The sequence below is a fragment of the Hordeum vulgare genome, chromosome 6H (genome assembly GCF_904849725.1).
Source record: "Hordeum vulgare subsp. vulgare chromosome 6H, MorexV3_pseudomolecules_assembly, whole genome shotgun sequence".
Taxonomy (NCBI): Eukaryota; Viridiplantae; Streptophyta; class Magnoliopsida; order Poales; family Poaceae; genus Hordeum; species Hordeum vulgare.
Genome location: NC_058523.1, coordinates 48984240 through 49003371, shown reverse-complemented (window position 1 = coordinate 49003371; position 19132 = coordinate 48984240). Strand labels below are relative to the sequence as shown.

Here is a 19132-nt window from a genome sequence, read left to right as displayed (position 1 = left end):
CGGTATGTTACTTGCCCGAGATTCGATCGTCAGTATCCGTATACCTATTTCAATCTCGTTTACCGGCAAGTCTCTTTACTCGTTCCGTAATACAAGATCCCGCAACTTACACTAAGTTACATTGCTTGCAAGGCTTGTGTGTGATGTTGTATTACCGAGTGGGCCCCGAGATACCTCTCCGTCACACGGAGTGACAAATCCCAGTCTTGATCCATACTAACTCAACTAACACCTTCGGAGATACCTGTAGAGCATCTTTATAGTCACCCAGTTACGTTGTGACGTTTGATACACACAAAGCATTCCTCCGGTGTTAGTGAGTTATATGATCTCATGGTCATAGGAATAAATACTTGACACGCAGAAAACAGTAGCAACAAAATGACACGATCAACATGCTACGTCTATTAGTTTGGGTCTAGTCCATCACGTGATTCTCCTAATGACGTGATCCAGTTATCAAGCAACAACACCTTGTTCATAATCAGAAGACACTGACTATCATCGATCAACTGGCTAGCCAACTAGAGGCATGCTAGGGACGGTGTTTTGTCTATGTATCCACACATGTAAATGAGTCTTCATTCAATACAATTATAGCATGGATAATAAACTATTATCTTGATACAGGAATTATAATAATAACTATACATTTATTATTGCCTCTAGGGCATAATTCCAACAGTCTCCCACTTGCACTAGAGTCAATAATCTAGCCCTCACATCACCATGTGAATTACATTGTAATAAATCTAACACCCATACAGTTCTGGTGTCGATCATGTTTTGGCCGTGGAAGAGGTTTAGTCAGCGGGTCTGCTACATTCAGATCCGTGTGCACTTTGCATATATTTACGTCCTCCTCCTCGACGTAGTCGCGGATGAGGTTGAAGCGTCGTTTGATGTATCTGGTCTTCTTGTGAAACCTTGGTTCCTTTGCTAAGGCAATGGCACCAGTGTTGTCACAGAACAAGGTTATTGGATCCAGTGCACTTGGCACCACTCCAAGATCCGTCATGAACTGCTTCATCCAGACACCCTCCTTAGCCGCCTCCGAGGCAGCCATGTACTCCGCTTCACATGTAGAATCTGCTACGACGCTTTGCTTGGAACTGCACCAGCTTACTGCACCCCCATTAAGAATAAATACGTATCCGGTTTGCGACTTAGAGTCGTCCGGATCTGTGTCAAAGCTTGCATCGACGTAACCTTTTACGGCGAGCTCTTCGTCACCTCCATACACGAGAAACATCTCCTTAGTCCTTTTCAGGTACTTCAGGATATTCTTGACCGCCGTCCAGTGATCCACTCCTAGATTACTCTGGAACCTACCTGCCATACTTATGGCCAGGCTAACATCCGGTCTAGTGCACAGCATTGCATACATGATAGAGCCTACGGCTGAAGCATAGGGGACGGAGCGCATATGCTCTCTATCTTCATCAGTTGCTGGGCACTGAGTCTTACTCAATCTCGTACCTTGTAACACCGGCAAGAACCCTTTCTTGGACTGTTCCATTTTGAACCTCTTCAAAACTTTATCAAGGTATGTGCCTTGTGAAAGTCCTATCAGGCGTTTTGATCTATCCCTATAGATCTTAATGCCTAGAATGTAAGCAGCTTCTCCTAGGTCCTTCATAGAGAAACTTTTATTCAAGTAACCTTTTATGCTCTCCAAAAGCTCTACGTTGTTTCCAATCAGTAATATGTCATCCACATATAATATTAGAAACGCCACAGAGCTCCCACTCACTTTCTTGTAAATACAAGATTCTCCAACCACTTGTATAAACCCAAATGCTTTGATCACCTCATCAAAGCGCTTGTTCCAACTCCGAGATGCTTGCACCAGTCCATAAATGGATCGCTGGAGCTTGCACACCTTGTCAGCATTTTTAGGATCGACAAAACCTTCGGGTTGCATCATATACAACTCTTCCTTAAGGAAACCATTAAGGAATGCCGTTTTGACATCCATCTGCCAGATTTCATAATCGAAAAATGCAGCTATTGCTAACATGATTCTGACGGACTTAAGCATCGCTACGGGTGAGAAGGTCTCATCGTAGTCAACTCCTGGAACTTGTGAAAAACCCTTTGCCACAAGTCGAGCTTTATAAACGGTCACATTACCGTCAGCGTCCGTCTTCTTCTTAAAGATCCATTTGTTCTGAATAGCCTTGCGGCCTTCAGGTAGTATCTCCAAAGTCCACACTTTGTTCTCATACATGGATCCTATCTCGGATTTCATGGCTTCTAGCCATTTGTTGGAATCTGGGCCCACCATTGCTTCTTCATAATTTGCAGGTTCATTGTTGTCTAACAACATGATTGACAAGACGGGATTACCGTACCACTCTGGAGCAGCGCGTGATCTCGTCGACCTGCGTGGTTCAACAGAAACTTGAACTGGAGTTTCATGATCATAATCATTAACTTCCTCCTCAACCGGCGTCGCAATGACAGAGGTTTCCCCTTGCCCTGCGCCACCATCCAGAGGGATGAGAGGTTCGACAACCTCGTCAAGTTCTATCTTCCTCCCACTCAATTCTCTCGAGAGAAACTCCTTCTCGAGAAAAGTTCCGTTTTTAGCAACAAACACTTTGCCCTCGGATTTGAGATAGAAGGTGTACCCAACTGTCTCCTTTGGGTAACCTATGAAGACGCACTTTTCCGCTTTGGGTTCCAGCTTTTCAGGCTGAAGCTTTTTGACATAAGCATCACATCCCCAAACTTTAAGAAACGACAACTTTGGTCTTTTGCCATACCACAGTTCGTATGGTGTCGTCTCAACGGATTTTGATGGTGCCCTATTTAAAGTGAATGCAGCTCTTTCTAATGCATAACCCCAAAATGATAACGGCAAATCAGTAAGAGACATCATAGATCGCACCATCTCCAACAAAGTACGATTACGACGTTCGGACACACCATTACGCTATGGTGTTCCAGGCGGTGTTAACTGCGAAACAATTCCACATTGTCTTAAGCGAGTACCAAACTCGAAACTCAGATATTCACCCCCACGATCAGACCGTAGGAACTTGATCTTCTTGTTACGATGATTTTCTACTTCACTCTGAAATTGCTTGAACTTTTCAAATGTTTCAGACTTGTGCTTCATCAAGTAGACATAACCATATCTACTTAAATCGTCAGTGAAGGTGAGAAAATAACGATATCCGCCGCGTGCCTCCACGCTCATCGGACCACACACATCGGTATGTATGATTTCCAACAAGTCACTTGCACGCTCCATTGTTCCGGAGAACGGAGTTTTAGTCATCTTTCCCATGAGGCATGGTTCGCACGTGTCAAGTGAATCAAAGTCAAGTGACTCCAAAAGTCCATCAGCATGGAGTTTCTTCATGCGCTTTACACCAATATGACCCAAGCGGCAGTGCCACAAAAATATGGCGCTATCATTGTTTACTCTAACTCTTTTGGTCTCAATGTTATGTATATGCGTATCGCTATCGAGATTCAATATGAACAGTCCTCTCACATTCGGTGCATGACCATAAAAGATGTTACTCATAGAAATAGAACAACCATTATTCTCAGACTTAAAAGAGTAACCGTCTCGCAATAAACAAGATCCAGATATAATGTTCATGCTCAACGCAGGCACTAAATAACAATGATTTAAGTTCATCACTAATCCCGATGGTAGTTGAAGTGACAGGGTGCCGACGGCGATTGCATCAACCTTGGAACCGTTTCCTACGCGCATCGTCACTTCGTCTTTCGCCAGCCTTCGTCTATTCCGCAGTTCCTGTTTCGAGTTGCAAATGTGAGCAACAGAACCGGTATCGAATACCCAGGCACTACTACGAGAGCCGGTTAAGTACACATCAATAACATGTATATCAAATATACCTGATTTTTCTTTGCCCGCCTTCTTATCTGCCAGATACTTGGGGCAATTGCGCTTCCAGTGACCCATACCCTTGCAATAGAAGCACTCTGTTTCAGGCTTAGGTCCAGCCTTGGGTTTCTTCGGCGGATTGGCAACAGGCTTGCCGCTCCTCTTCGAATTGCCCTTCTTGCCTTTGCCGTTTCTCTTGAAACTAGTGGTCTTGCTCACCATCAACACTTGATGCTCTTTACGGAGTTCAGACTCTGCGACTTTCAGCATCGCAAACAACTCGCCGGGAGACTTGTTCATCCCTTGCATGTTGTAGTTCAACACAAAGCCTTTATAGCTTGGCGGCAGTGATTGGAGGATTCTGTCAGTGATAGCTTCTTGCGGGAGTTCAATCCCCAGTTCAGCTAGACGGTTTGAGTACCCAGACATTTTGAGCACATGTTCACTGACAGACGAGTTTTCCTCCATCTTGCAAGCATAGAATTTATCGGAGGTCTCATACCTCTCGATCCGGGCGTTCTTCTGAAAGATAAACTTCAACTCCTGGAACATCTCAAATGCTCCATGACGCTCAAAGCGACGTTGAAGTCCCGGCTCTAAGCCATACAAGACTGCACATTGAACTATTGAGTAGTCCTCCTTACGTGCTAACCAAGCGTTCTTAACATCCTGATCAGCCGTAGCGGGTGGTTCATCTCCTAGCGCAGCATTAAGGACATAATCCTTCTTTCCAGCTTGTAAGATTAGCTTAAGATTACGAGCCCAATCTACAAAGTTGCTTCCATCATCTTTCAACTTAGCTTTCTCTAGGAACGTATTAAAATTCAGGATGACACTTGCGTGAGCCATGATCTACAACACAAATATATTCAAAGTGGACTTAGACTATGTTCAAGATAATTAGAGTTCAACTTAATCAAATTATATGCTAAACTCCCACTCAAAAAGTACATCTCTCTAGTCATTTGAGTGGTTCATGATCCACTTACACTATCCCAAGTCCGATCATCACGTGAGTCGAGAGTAGTTTCAGTGGTAAGCATCCCTATGCTAATCATATCAACTATATGATTCATGATCGACCTTTCGGTCTCATGTGTTCCGAGGCCATGTCTGCACATGCTAGGCTCGTCAAGCTTAACCCGAGTGTTCCGCGTGCGCAACTGTTTTGCACCCGTTGTATGTGAACGTTGAGTCTATCACACCCGATCATCACGTGGTGTCTCGAAACGACGAACTGTAGCAATGGTGCACAGTCGGGGAGAACACAATTTCGTCTTGAAATTTTTAGTGAGAGATCACCTCATAATGCTACCGTCGTTCTAAGCAAAATAAGGTGCATAAAAGGATTAACATCACATGCAATTCATAAGTGACATGATATGGCCATCATCACGTGCTTCTTGATCTCCATCACCAAAGCACCGGCACGATCTTCTTGTCACCGGCGCCACACCATGATCATCCATCAACGTGTTGCCATCGGGGTTGTCGTGCTACTTATGCTATTACTACTAAAGCTACATCCTAGCAAAATAGTAAACGCATCTACAAGCACAAATATGTTAGTATAAAGACAACCCTATGGCTCCTGCCGGTTGCCGTACCATCGACGTGCAAGTCGATATTTCTGTTACAACATGATCATCTCATACATCCAATATATCACATCACATCATTGGCCATATCACATCACAATCATACCCTGCAAAAACAAGTTAGACGACCTCTAATTTTGTTGTTGCAAGTTTTACGTGGTGACCAAGGGTATCTAGTAGGATCGCATCTTACTTACGCAAACACCACAACGGAGATATATGAGTTGCTATTTAACCTCATCCAAGGACCTCCTCGGTCAAATCCGATTCAACCAAAGTTGGAGAAACCGTCACTTGCCAGTCATCTTTGAGCAAAGGGGGTTACTCGTAATGATGAAACCAGTCTCTCGTAAGCGTACGAGTAATGTCGGTCCAAGCCGCTTCAATCCAACAATACCGCGGAATCAAGAAAAGACTAAGGAGGGCAGCAAAACGCACATCACCGCCCACAAAACCTTTTGTGTTCTACTCGAGAAGACATCTACGCATGAACCTAGCTCATGATGCCACTGTTGGGGAACGTCGCATGGGAAACAAAAATTTTCCTACGCGCACGAAGACCTATCATGGTGATGTCCATCTACGAGAGGGGATGAGTGATCTACGTACCCTTGTAGATCGTACAGCAGAAGCGTTAGAGAACGCGGTTGATGTAGTGGAACGTCCTCACGTCCCTCGATCCGCCCCGCGAACAATCCCGCGATCAGTCCCACGATCTAGTACCGAACGGACGGCACCTCCGCGTTCAGCACACGTACAGCTCGATGATGATCTCGGCCTTCTTGATCCAGCAAGAGAGACGGAGAGGTAGAAGAGTTCTCCGGCAGCGTGACGGCGCTCCGGAGGTTGGTGATGATCTTGTCTTAGCAGGGCTCCGCCCGAGCTCCGCAGAAACACGATCTAGAGGAAAAACTATGGAGGTATGTGGTCGGGCAGCCGTGAGAAAGTCATCTCAAATCTGCCCTAAAAGCCCCATATATATAGGAGGAGGGAGGGGGACCTTGCCTTGGGGTCCAAGGGATCCCCAAGGGGTCGGCCGAGCCAAGGGGGGGAGGACTCCCCCCCCAAACCGAGTTGGACTTGGTTTGGTGGGAGGAGTCCCCCTCCCTTCCCACTTCTTCCCTCTTTTTTTTTTCTTTTCCTTTGATTTTCTTATCTTGGCGCATAGGCTCCCTTGGGGCTGTCCCACCAGCCCACTAAGGGCTGGTGTGTCCCCCAAAAGCCTATGGGCTTCCCCGGAGTGGGTTGCCCCCCTCCGGTGAACTCCCGGAACCCATTCGTCATTCCCGGTACATTCCCGGTAACTCCGAAAACCTTCCGGTAATCAAATGAGGTCATCCTATATATCAATTTTCGTTTCCGGACCATTCCGGAAACCCTCGTGACGTCCGTGATCTCATCCGGGACTCTGAACAACATTCGGTAACCAACCATATAACTCAAATACGCATAAAACAACGTCGAACCTTAAGTGTGCAGACCCTGCGGGTTCGAGAACTATGTAGACATGACCCGAGAGACTCCTCGGTCAATATCCAATAGCGGGACCTGGATGCCCATATTGGATCCTACATATTCTACGAAGATCTTTATCGTTTGAACCTCAGTGCCAAGGATTCGTATAATCCCGTATGTCATTCCCTTTGTCCTTCGGTATGTTACTTGCCCGAGATTCGATCGTCAGTATCCGTATACCTATTTCAATCTCGTTTACCGGCAAGTCTCTTTACTCGTTCCGTAATACAAGATCCCGCAACTTACACTAAGTTACATTGCTTGCAAGGCTTGTGTGTGATGTTGTATTACCGAGTGGGCCCCGAGATACCTCTCCGTCACACGGAGTGACAAATCCCAGTCTTGATCCATACTAACTCAACTAACACCTTCGGAGATACCTGTAGAGCATCTTTATAGTCACCCAGTTACGTTGCGACGTTTGATACACACAAAGCATTCCTCCGGTGTCAGTGAGTTATATGATCTCATGGTCATAGGAATAAATACTTGACACGCAGAAAACAGTAGCAACAAAATGACACGATCAACATGCTACGTCTATTAGTTTGGGTCTAGTCCATCACGTGATTCTCCTAATGACGTGATCCAGTTATCAAGCAACAACACCTTGTTCATAATCAGAAGACACTGACTATCATCGATCAACTGGCTAGCCAACTAGAGGCATGCTAGGGACGGTGTTTTGTCTATGTATCCACACATGTAAATGAGTCTTCATTCAATACAATTATAGCATGGATAATAAACTATTATCTTGATACAGGAATTATAATAATAACTATACATTTATTATTGCCTCTAGGGCATAATTCCAACAGAAACCCTAGTCCCGCGCCTGGCCGACCGCCTCAGGACTGGGCCGCGTTTCACCGGCTGGGGTGGGCCCTGGTGGGCCGAAGCCCACCGCTGGTTCACCCGCGCTAGCACGCGAAGTGCACGGCGGGATGCCGAGGCCACCTCGCTAGCCGAGATGGGCCCCAGCCTGGTCCACAACGGCCCAGAAGGGGGGGCTGACAACCCACCCGCCCGCAGGCCGGCCCGTAGCGCTAGGGCACGCGGGAAGGCGCACCGCACGAGAACCTCCCGCCGTCGGCACCGGCGCTGCCGTCGTGCAGGGGGGCAGGGCACCAGCGCCTGGCCGGGCCTCGCAGGCGCCATCACCGGCGGCCACCACGGGGGATAGCCCGGGCAGCACATCGACTCGGACCGTAGAGGGGCGAGAGGGAGCCACCGGGAGGGGCTGCCAGGGCCTGGGCGCCGGAGCCCGCCGCCCGACCACCTTCACCGGCCACCGGCGGGCAGGGCGCGCCGCGGCCAGGAACAAGCCGAGCTGCGGTGGCGCCAGAGAGACAGGCATCTCCACCCGGCCCTCCCCTTCCGAGAGCATCTCCGGCTCATCTGCATCGAGCTCTTCCGCCCAATCCGCCCAGCGCCGCGCCGACCGGGGAAAGCAGAGGGAGGGCGCCGTCGGCGGGGATGGCGGAGGCGTAGGATCCATGCAGCTCGCCGGCCGGGCGTCGTCAGGGAGCCACGCGCGCCATCAGTTATTCTCCCTCAATGTTATTTCTTTGCCCTAGCAGTCCTGCTCTGGTTCTTGGCTAAGATGTTCCTCTCCTCGTCACCCCTTACGGACAGATAGGGGGGGGGGGTAGAAATGCCCTTAATTCCGAAGTCGTTGCAACTTCCCCTTAAACCCTAAATGCCAATTTCGGACTTACGACAGATAAAGGTGATCTCCAACCAATTGGGATGGTCTTGGGAGAGTGAACTGCATAGCAGGTCGAATTTGCCTCTCTAGATACCAATTGTGATGTCCTAGAAAGATATGAGAGATGAAAAGAAGAGAGAAACAACTCACAAGCACAAGAACATGGCCGAAGAGATGGGACTCTGAAACTTTACTCTTTCTTTTTCGTAAGTTGCCTGGATGGCTACAAAGAGTTTTAACAACACTTACAGGTCACACGTTCCGGTTGTGTCGCCTTCCATGTCAGACACCACCTTGTCAATGTGTGGGGTGCGACGGATATATCTAACACTAAATCTATTTCTCAGCCATATTTAGCGAGGAGACTACAATTCCTTCTTGCCACTGCCAGTTTCTCTAGAGCCTCATCTCCTCTGGAAGTTGATATATTTGATAGAAACGCCAAACAGGAGGGCGAAAGCCACGGTGCATCCCATAGTCACCGCGGCAACCACTCCCAAGAATTCCTGCTTGAAACCATAGTAGCTCCTCAGGAACTCCGCTACAGTCTCACCAGTCTCAAGTTTCTCCTCAACATCCCCAAACTGCGAGGCGACCAGACCATGCAATGTCCATGCAACTGGGCATATCCAGTAATACCAGCTCCACCAGATAGGAATTCTCTGCATCAAACCAAAAAAAATGTTGTGAATCAAGTTATGGCCATCGTTGGTTGGAGGGCTGGAACCAATTGAGCATAATTATGCCTGTTATGTGGAGAAACTCACGGAAACTGGGATGAGAAAACCAGAGAACAAGTTCCATAGGCCATATGATGCAGATGATATAATTGCCGCGATACCACCACTTGGTGAAAGTCCCGCAGCCATCATTCCAAAGAATGTGAAGTATAGGAATGTAAAGTACATGAAGAATAAATACCAAAAGAATTTGGCTGTAGTCCACTCAAATCCTATCATCGTATATACCAAAACTCCATAAATAAGAGTTTGAATGAATATGTATGGTAGCTCAATTACAACCTGCGATCATTATGACAATTTCATCAAGTTATTGGAGATGACAAAAATAAAAAGTACCACGTAGTATGCACGAGTGAGATGAAGTAGTTACCTGTGCAAATGTATACGGTAGGGATGAGTACATTCGGGCTGCTCTTTCCTTGTAGAACACTACTCTTTCCATTGCAATCACAGGCTGGACACCCGATGCATTTGAAACGCCGATCATTAGAGTGGCAGCATACATGGACCCCATGGAATTGAACAGATCTTGTCGTCTCGCTCTGTACGGTATAGAGAAACATTTTACAATGTGGAGAACAAAATACAGAAATAAATAACAGTCATATGATAACTGAAAGGCCCACCTTTTCATGCCAAGGTCCCAAAATATTGTACCAAAAAGAAGTGCTATGATTATGGTGATACAATATCTACCACCAGTGTAATGAATATTCCTCCAATACGATAAGTTTTGCTTCCATAAGCATATTAAGCATTGCTTGATGAAAGACTGTGAATACTTATCAAGAAAATGGAGATCAGCTGAGCTAGGAGGAGGCATGCTTAGCTCCTTTACCAAGGCCTTGCTCCTTCTGAAATTATAAATAGCAGTTAGTTGGAACGTGTCATGTGCATCCTAACACAATAGAGCACAATATAATTAATTCGGTTTCTGGAAATATCACTTAAGCAGAGGAAACATATGCATAGCAGAAGAGGGCAATGGAGTCAAACCCCACGATAAGACATTATGAGTTACTGGACCTAAAAAAAAATACAAATATGATGCAAAACTAAACTAAGCAGATAAAAACACTTAGATTCATGACCCATCTTAAGCAAAACAACAACTAATAAATCGCACAAACAATGATTAACTATTAGTTGGTCATTGTTGTGATCTGTAATTTTCAGTTACACACTGGAATTTTAGATAACAAATGGCAACGCTAGTCAATGGCCATAATCTTCACATATTGTTTGGGTAGACATTTTCCTTTATGATTATATAACATAGATAAAAATACGCTTCAAAGTTATTCATATATCTAAAATCACAAAACAAAAAATGTAAATTAAAGTTGTTCTATCTATGATATGCACACCAAACTGAGCCTAAGTTTTTTTTTGAGGACAAGAACCCGAGTGCCCAACCAAATTAGAATTTCATACACATTAGATGCCTTCAAACAAACAAAAAACTATATTCTGTTGCAAACTAAATCATTGCAATGGCAACTCAAATTTATAGTTGCATGTAACTACCACTGAAGTAGGACATCTGTGCATACTAGAGTATAGAGTCTATAGACATGCTTCACCCCAAACTATTAGGAATTTAGCATACAAACTATTTGGATGAGAAAACAAAAATGAAGCTACCATCAACTTCACTAATCATAGGCAGCAAGCCAACAAGGAGCATATACCCCAAGACTCTAGAATAGAGTAGTTGGTCTAGATCCTCACATAAGAAAAATCTTCAGACACCTTATGTAGAAAACATTAGCTACGTTACGTCTTACACACATGAATTCTAGGCAACGCACGGTGAAGCTAGCTGACAACATAATTCAGCATTGACTGGCCATCAGATTCCATCCACTAAACAGTTCTTAGGTCAAATTGGCTTAAGGCTGCAGATTGTTCTTCTATACCTACTAGATTTGAGAGATCCAATGTGCCTTGGCACCTTGGATAGCTTGGGTAGATGAATGTTTCTAGCTTATAGTTCTACTCCAAAGACTAATAAGTTATATTTTGTACTTGGGATTTTCTTAGTTCCTACAACTAAAGGAGTAGTAACATGCATTTCACTTACTGATATAGCTCTGATTGTTTGAATATTACAGAAAGATCGATCCCCAGCATATGCTCTTGTACTGTTGAGGTCACCTCCAACATCCAAGTTGCGGGGTTATGCCCATCTTGTATATTATTGACGCCTATTCCCTGAATAAACCAAATGCAACAATAATTCCACCCATGTCAATTTCCATGAACCTACAGAGTAATAAAATGTCATTTTTCATGCTTCTGTTTGACTAACCTCAAAGTATGCGATCATATTCACAGAATGCTCGCCCAATGGACCAACATAGATCTCCTCCCCTTGTCGGTTCAATAGAAAAAGCTGCAAGTCATTGGGCATACTATCACACAGACTGACAATTCAAGACACTACAAGTTGCAGCTAGAAGCAACAATTTCATTATTACCTCATCAAAAGTTTCAAATATGTCTATGCTTGGCTGGTGAATGGTGCAGACAACAGTTTTACCAGTGTCCACCAAGTTCCTGACAGTCCTCATTACAATTGCTGCTGCCCTAGCATCAAGCCCCGATGTTGGCTCATCCATGAAAATAATAGAAGGATTAGCTACAAGCTCTACTGCAATGGTCAGCCTCTTCCGTTGCTCACTTGAGAGGCCATATCCTCCAGGATGTCCAACCTGTGCACCCCGCAACGATGTGAGCTCCAAGAGCTCCATCACGTCCTCGACAAATATCTGCATCCAGAAGTTGAGATAGAAATTAACCACAATATTAAATCAAAACTCAAAAGCAAATGAATAATCTTTGTTGTCAGTATTGTCTTCAACTGACCCTTCTTGTTAATGAGTCAATTTCTGATGGTAATCGGAGCCACGCGGAGAATAGGAGTGACTCAAGCACAGTCAAGTGTGCAGAATGGATATCTGATTGCTCACAGTATCCAAATACACGACAAAAGGTTTCTTGCTTCTTTTGGTAGCCCGAGATAGTTACTGTCCCTTCTCTGTAGCCTCCGGTTATCCTCCCTGCTAACACATCCATCAGTGTTGTTTTTCCGGCACCACTAATGCCCATCAATGCAGTCAGCACACCTGGTCTAAAGCAACCACTCACACCCTTTAGTATCTCTAAACGATCTTTTGTCTCTCCCCGTGCTTTATTTTCCTGCAAAATGAAATGCTGAAGCAAATAAGCATGGAGGAAGTATGTTTTGCATGCTGGTTCTTAAACTTTATCTTGAGATAATATAAGAACATGTTGTTTTACCTCCGGCATGTCTACTGAATACCTTATGTTGTCAAAGGTAAGTGAAAGTGGCAAAAATGGAAGTGTTACCCTTCCGTTGTTTGTAGGACTCTCCAACTCATTCATTACTCTTTTCTGGTGAGATCTTTTTGAGGGAGCCTCCCTACTCAGGTTTGCAATTTTTTTGTCTAGTGTCTTGTTTGTCAATGATGAAAAGCCTCTACCATATGCTGCAAACAAGAACAAACCGTCTTCCTTTAGAATTTGTTTAGCTGGAAACAAATAGAAACAATAGTGATGCAATTCAACATACTTTTGAAGTATGTAAAAGCTGCAGTGTAGAGGCCATTAAATATAACCGTGTATCCAATCAGTGCACCTAAGCCAATCCAGTACCATTTTGCCTCCACAAATATCCCTCGAGATTTCAATACACTTGTTCCTAATGACTCTGTTGATCCAGGAAGTGTCTGAAAAAACAAATGTTAAGTTTGTCAGACTGCAAGCCATATCTTTTTTAGAAGTTTCAAAGTCCTTGATCTTGGGATGGTATCAATACTTTACTCCAGCGGTGAGATGTAAATTCATTTGTCGAAATTGCAGTTTGCGCATACATCAACGGTGAGATCCAATAGCCAAGCATCCAAAACTTGTTTAGGTTTTCTGAAGTGGAAAGGGAGCTAATAAGAACCACCAAATTGAGAAAATGTGAATTATGGAATGATTCCTAGTGGCCAACTTACCGCTAGAAAGTAAAAATCCACCTAAGAGCAAAAGCAAAAGCATTGTAAATGTTCCAAAGATGTTTGCCGCAAACATGTTTCTCGTTACTCCAGCAATCAACCGGAACAAGGAAGATGACATCTGACTTAGTGCTAGAAGCAAACAATATTGCTTGAAAAACCTGAAAGGAACATATCATTTCTGTTTGCTCATTTATTACTTATTGTGGGTAAACATAAAGCAGATGATTTCTTTGAATGGTAAATGGAGCAAATACAACTAGAGTGTGCGCCTGACAGATTTAACATGTAATGAAATTGCAAATCACTTCTACAGTTAAATTCTTGCTAACTACCATAATAATAATCAATAAAACCTTTCCTTTTTGTTTTAATCAAGTTGTTGTAATCATTTTCTTCAAAGTTGTTTTCATTTTCCTTTCTTCCCTGACTTAAAGTGGGGTAACCTAAGTTAGCGAGTCTTAAATCCTGGCAACATACATGTTCAAAGTGAAAAAAACATATACTAGCAATATTACAATTTCTAATTATATATTATGTTTCCAAAAAATATCTATTGAGTGCAACACTTTTTTCCAGCTAGTTAGCAACGACTCTGAAATTTATAGTACTGAAATTTTGGACATGGCAAATACGCAGATGAAAAAACAGCCTGGTAGATCGCGCAACAAAACTTTGAAACTAAACTCTCTGATATTTTAGTGCTGACTTGCATCAGTGCAACAGGGGGTCCGAGGAGAATCAGAGACAATGCTGGCAGATGGGGAAGAGAGGTTCTGGGAATCAAGCAAAGGGAAGTAAACTGGATTGATCGATCATGACGAGTTTACTTGGCAAATATGATCAAAAGAAGCGACATAAATCCTGGCTAAATACCATGTTATGAGGAACAACAACTTGATCTATTTCCAGGGCTCTAGACCAATATATATGCATGCACAAGGAGATAAACTAGGAGTAGAAAAGACAAACAGAAATAAAAAGGAGTCCTAGTGCAATACACTATATCTCAAGAAAATTCAAAAAAAAGAAGAACTAACAATTTATAGGATGAACATAAATGTGAAAACTAGATCTTAGAGCGAACATTTGGACTAGGAAAAACTGTACATAATAGAAGAACATTGTCATTCATTTGTAATGCTCACCTCCCTATATTTGGGTCAAACCCAACTGCATAGTATGTCATGGAAACCAATATTGTGACTTCAACAAGGGTGATGGGGATCTTAAGAATCCATGTAGGCAAAGTGTACGCCCATGCCGGATAGAAAACATCCCTTTCCTTAAAGAAAAGTGGCAGTTTCATGATAGTTCCGCCAAGGTCACCTAAATTGCTGAACATGGTTTCACTCACAAAGAAGAACAATACCCCCAAATATAATCCTCCATCAGTCAATGAATCGCGATGCATATTACTGTTCCAGAAAATTGTTAACGCGACGAATGCTATCATAGCCATCTGTCACAAGAGTATTCATTACAACCGGTAGTTGTTTGCATACAATTTAAATATGAAAATTGCCTGCTATTATTTTGCAACAAGTATTGATTATAGAGCAGAGATCAGGCAAGCTCCCCATATCTTCCAGAAACTATTAAGAACTTGTACTATTCCTTGAATTGTAGAATGTCACATTGTCGAGATCTAGATCCGTTCCAAACCAATTGAAGTTCTAGGATTGTCCTAAATCAAACTTTTGTAAGTTTAACAAAATCTATTTTTTCGCTAAGACCTATAGTGCCAAATATATATATATATATATATATATATATATATATATAAAAGGGTAGCCCGGTGCATGTAACTCCCACTTGCGCAGGGTCGAGAAGGGTTCGACCACTTTGGGTCTATTTATTGCCAAATATATAAAAATATGAAAATATATTTCATGAATCTAATGAAGCAAATTTGGTGTCGTAGATGTTAAAATATCTTTATATAAACTTGGTCAACTTAATGAAGTTTGACTTAGGACAACCCTAGAGCTTCAATTGTAAACCTTTTAAAGTACCCCTTTCATCAGCACACATAAGTCCACTTAGCATCTGTCCGTGACTCTCTTCCATTGTCTTATTTGACCTCATGTATTCAGGACTTTGGGTTAAGTTTCCATCTCACATAATACCAAATGAGTTGAGTGGGCGTTGCACTTTCAATCACTTCTATGAATGCATCCCACACCTTGACATGCTAGGACTACCAGATCAGAACCCATATGACCTGTTTGCGTTGTTTCGCGGCTAGCTTGGTCTATTCGTGTGTCAATCATGTTAAATAACTGGTGTGAAGTTCAACTTCGTTGAATTGTGTTGTTTTTGGTCCACAGACAGCCATACCCGTATATTTGGCGCGACTAGGAGCAAATTAGTTGGTGTAAAGGATTAATGTATTACCGTAAACATATTTAAAAGGCATATGAGAACAAATATATCCTTGTAAAAAATCATGGTCAAAGTCTTGCACAAAAGAATGTGAAAAGTAAAAGTATAATTTATATTGGGTGATAAGGGGGTATATGAACTCACATGTGCAAAATTAACTATGTATAGGGATGAGTCTCTCCTCATAAGTAGAATTTCCCTAGAAGATATCACATTGACCAACTGCCGTTTACTCACACCATATTTTAAATTGGTTAGAGCTGGCGACAAACTCTGGTTCTTCTCAAATGGTATCTCAAGGGCCTTTCGAATTATCTGACCAGCATGAAATGCATGAAAAGCTTCTGAAAATTGCTCCACGTTGAAGTATTGATAAGGTTCACCATCCCTTATCCAATAGTGCTTCTGATCTTTAACTGAAGTGACCTGTCATGCAAGAAAATAAATAATGTGAGAAATATTCTATGACTTAAGATTATTTTTTGACATTTGTGAAGCTAAGATGTTTACTTCTAATAAGAAGTCTGCAATAGCTTTTCTCTGGGGACATCGGAAGCCTAGGGACTCAAAGAACTCAACCACATTCTCTTTGGGCCCTTGGTAGATAACATGCCCCTCTGAGAGCAGCACAACATCGTCGAAAAGATCATATGTTTCAGGTGATGGTTGAAGTAAAGAGATGACAGCTGTAACCCCAAGTATGTGGACCAATTGCCCTAGGAAATTCACTATCTGAAACGCAGTTGAGCTGTCAAGCCCATTTGAGATCTCGTCCATGAATAGGGCTCTTGCTGGACCAATGAGCATTTCTCCTGCAACCAATTAGGTATGTCAAGCATGCATAAGTCTGTTGATCTGTTACTATGAAATATCACAACTACCAATCTGGTATGACAATTCGCTTGTAGATGACCTTCATTTGAGAAACTGAATAAAATCCTCTAATTTAAATACCAAAATCATACAAGTCCTTCAAATAATAACATTTTTTGTTACGGGAAGTTCAATAAGTAACATGGGAGCTTCTTATACAACATACCTATTGTGACACGCTTCCTTTGTCCGCCGGATATACCTCTTGCCATGTCATTTCCAACCAATGTATCTGAACAGATATGAAGTCCTAAGATCTGCAACGACAATAAAGTGCTATCAAATGAAGCAACTTGAATCTCAATTTGTGAACTGAAAGTGTACTTATCAAAGTTGAAGAGCCGCAGAGAACCAAAAGCCCATAAGTCAAACCTGCATTATGTAGTTTGTAACTATGTTGCTCTTGCCTCCGATGGTAGATTCCTACAAGAATGAAACTATGTATTAAGAAACATTGAAACAGTGGATGTTTTGTAAGATAGTACTCAATGTGTCAGAAACTATGTTGATGTGAGCATGTGACTCTAAGGAAGAAAATAAGGTCACTTTACAACTTGGTATAAATGACATATTGTTAGATCAAGTTGCTGGAGCAAAATACTACACTGTTGTTTATGTGACTAAGCGAGAGAAGATGAAATCAGAACATGGTCAATACGACTAAAGAAAATTGCTTCAAATTTTCTTTAAATGTGTGGAAAAGAAATACACATGCTTTCACCTTCATGAACACGTCGATGTCGTGTTCCGGCGTCAGGTTTGCTTCCCTCTCCCTTCTTGTCAGCTCGGCTAACAAATCTGAACAAAGCACGCACGTCTAAGACGCATAAAAAAAAAGGTCAAAACACACAAAATTCACCTTGCATATAGTACGTACTCCCTCCGAACAGGTGTGTAGAGCATGCGCGTATTTCTAGGTCGACTAACAAACACAAGTACACTTGGAGGGACTACTCTTTTATCATCACACAAGAAAAAGGTGAAAACACACAAAATTTACCTGGCATATAGGAGTAATACGTACTTCCCTCCAATGAGGCGCATAGAGCATGCATGCATTTCTAGGTGGGTGAAATCTATTTGAAACCTTAAACTCATAGAGCTCGTCGGAATTGAACCACCAATTCTAAATTTCTGAAATCTGTATTCTGACCTCTTTGATCCCGGGCATTATCAACCCTACGCCGATCCCAGACATGTTTGTCACGATGCTCCCCTCGTTAGCACCTCCAGCAGCCAGTCAGAGACTCAGAGGCCGTGCTCTCAGTCGGCGGCCTTGCTCCACGCGCCCCTCAACGTGTCTAGACTCTAGAGCGTGCGTGCTTCGCCGAATTCCGTCAGTACAGAACTACAGAACGATCAAACTAGCAGGCGTGTTTGTTGCTACGAGTACGTGAGCTAGCTCCTCGAAATACATCCACACCTGCCTGCCTGCTTCAAGCCAGCTTCTACGCGAAAACGTTGGAATACACTGCTTAACCAATCAATTGAGCACCTTGGTGAGTGGTCACCGGGTATTCGCCGCGGAGTACTCCAGTCGAGCACCTTGGTCACCGAGTCCATGGCGCGCCGCACCAAGTAGTTGACAACGATGTGGTTACCGAGGGGTTCGGGCACGAAGTCGAGCAGGTGGAGAAGGAGTGCTCCCTCCACTCCAGCCGCCCAACTGTCCAGCCGCTTGTGCCGCTACAGCCTCTCCGCGGACCGTGCCCGGCGAGATGGGAAGGAGGATAAGGCTCGCAGCTCGCCAGGGGCGGGCGAACGGCGCGATGTGCTCGAGCGGTGTTGGCGGCATGGAGGCGCCGTTGATGGCCGCGGCGGCGCAGTTGAGGAGGAAGTGGATGAGGCAAGGGCTGTACGCCTGCAACAGTGGCCCGGTGCTGATTTGAGGAGAGAGAGAGGATGGGGATTGGGGATAAACGATGGATATGAGATGTGGGCCATGGACATCAGTGAGAGTAGACTCTGATCTCGGACGGGATGCATGTGTTTCCAGGTGTGCCAAACGGGAGATCATATCCTGTGCACCGATCCAATTTGTGCATCCAATGCATCAGTTGATTGTGGACCCTTAGGCCTGTTTGTTTAGTCCCAACTAAAAAGTCTCTAGTCCCTATCTATTTGTTTTCATTGACTAAACAAGGACTAGAGATCATTAAATGACATGTAAAAAGACCATGTTATCCCTAGTAATATACTACTCCCTCCGTTCCAAAATAAGTGTCTCAACTTTGTACTAGCTCTAGTACAAAGTTGTACTAGGCTTGAGACAGTTATTTTGGGACGGAGGGAGTAGAAGTTATTAAATGACATGTTAAAAGTAGGGATAGTGTTGGAAAAAGTGCCAAAATAAGTCCAAAAAGACCCTCCCATAAGGACTTCTTCCTTTGGTCCCAAAAGTACCCCATTTTAGT

General features: G+C 43.5%; 1 protein-coding gene across 2 annotated transcripts; it reads right to left on the bottom strand.

The window, feature by feature from the left end:
• Positions 1–8855: 8855 nt before the first annotated feature.
• Positions 8856–18601, bottom strand: LOC123401845 (ABC transporter G family member 37-like). Of its 2 annotated transcripts, none has more exons than XM_045095701.1 (19): positions 18214–18601; positions 17440–17516; positions 17091–17141; positions 16885–16975; positions 16356–16657; positions 15990–16271; positions 14609–14922; positions 13461–13621; positions 13277–13380; positions 13031–13187; positions 12739–12947; positions 12304–12636; positions 11916–12206; positions 11747–11830; positions 11519–11649; positions 10062–10289; positions 9806–9977; positions 9460–9714; positions 8856–9354 (listed from the first exon to the last, which is right to left on the bottom strand). In XM_045095701.1, the coding sequence occupies exons 2-19, from the start codon at positions 17443–17445 to the stop codon at positions 9097–9099; spliced, it is 3429 nt and encodes a 1142-aa protein (XP_044951636.1). In that variant the 5' UTR covers positions 17446–17516; positions 18214–18601; the 3' UTR covers positions 8856–9096. The 2 variants fall into 2 exon arrangements, with proteins under 2 accessions (XP_044951636.1, XP_044951635.1); XM_045095700.1 differs by lacking the exon at positions 18214–18601 and adding an exon at positions 17719–18198.
• Positions 18602–19132: the final 531 nt, after the last annotated feature.

Excerpts from the sequence above, each read along its gene's own strand:
- LOC123401845 (XM_045095700.1), bottom strand. The coding sequence starts at position 17,773 with ATGCATGCTCTATGCGCCTCATTGGAGGGAAGTACGTATTACTCCTAT. Across the intron at positions 13,381-13,460 it reads TGGATTTTTACTTTCTAGCG|AAAACCTAAACAAGTTTTGG; the intron begins GTAAGTTGGCCA and ends TTTCCACTTCAG. Across the intron at positions 12,207-12,303 it reads TTGACTCATTAACAAGAAGG|ATATTTGTCGAGGACGTGAT; the intron begins GTCAGTTGAAGA and ends TTCTGGATGCAG.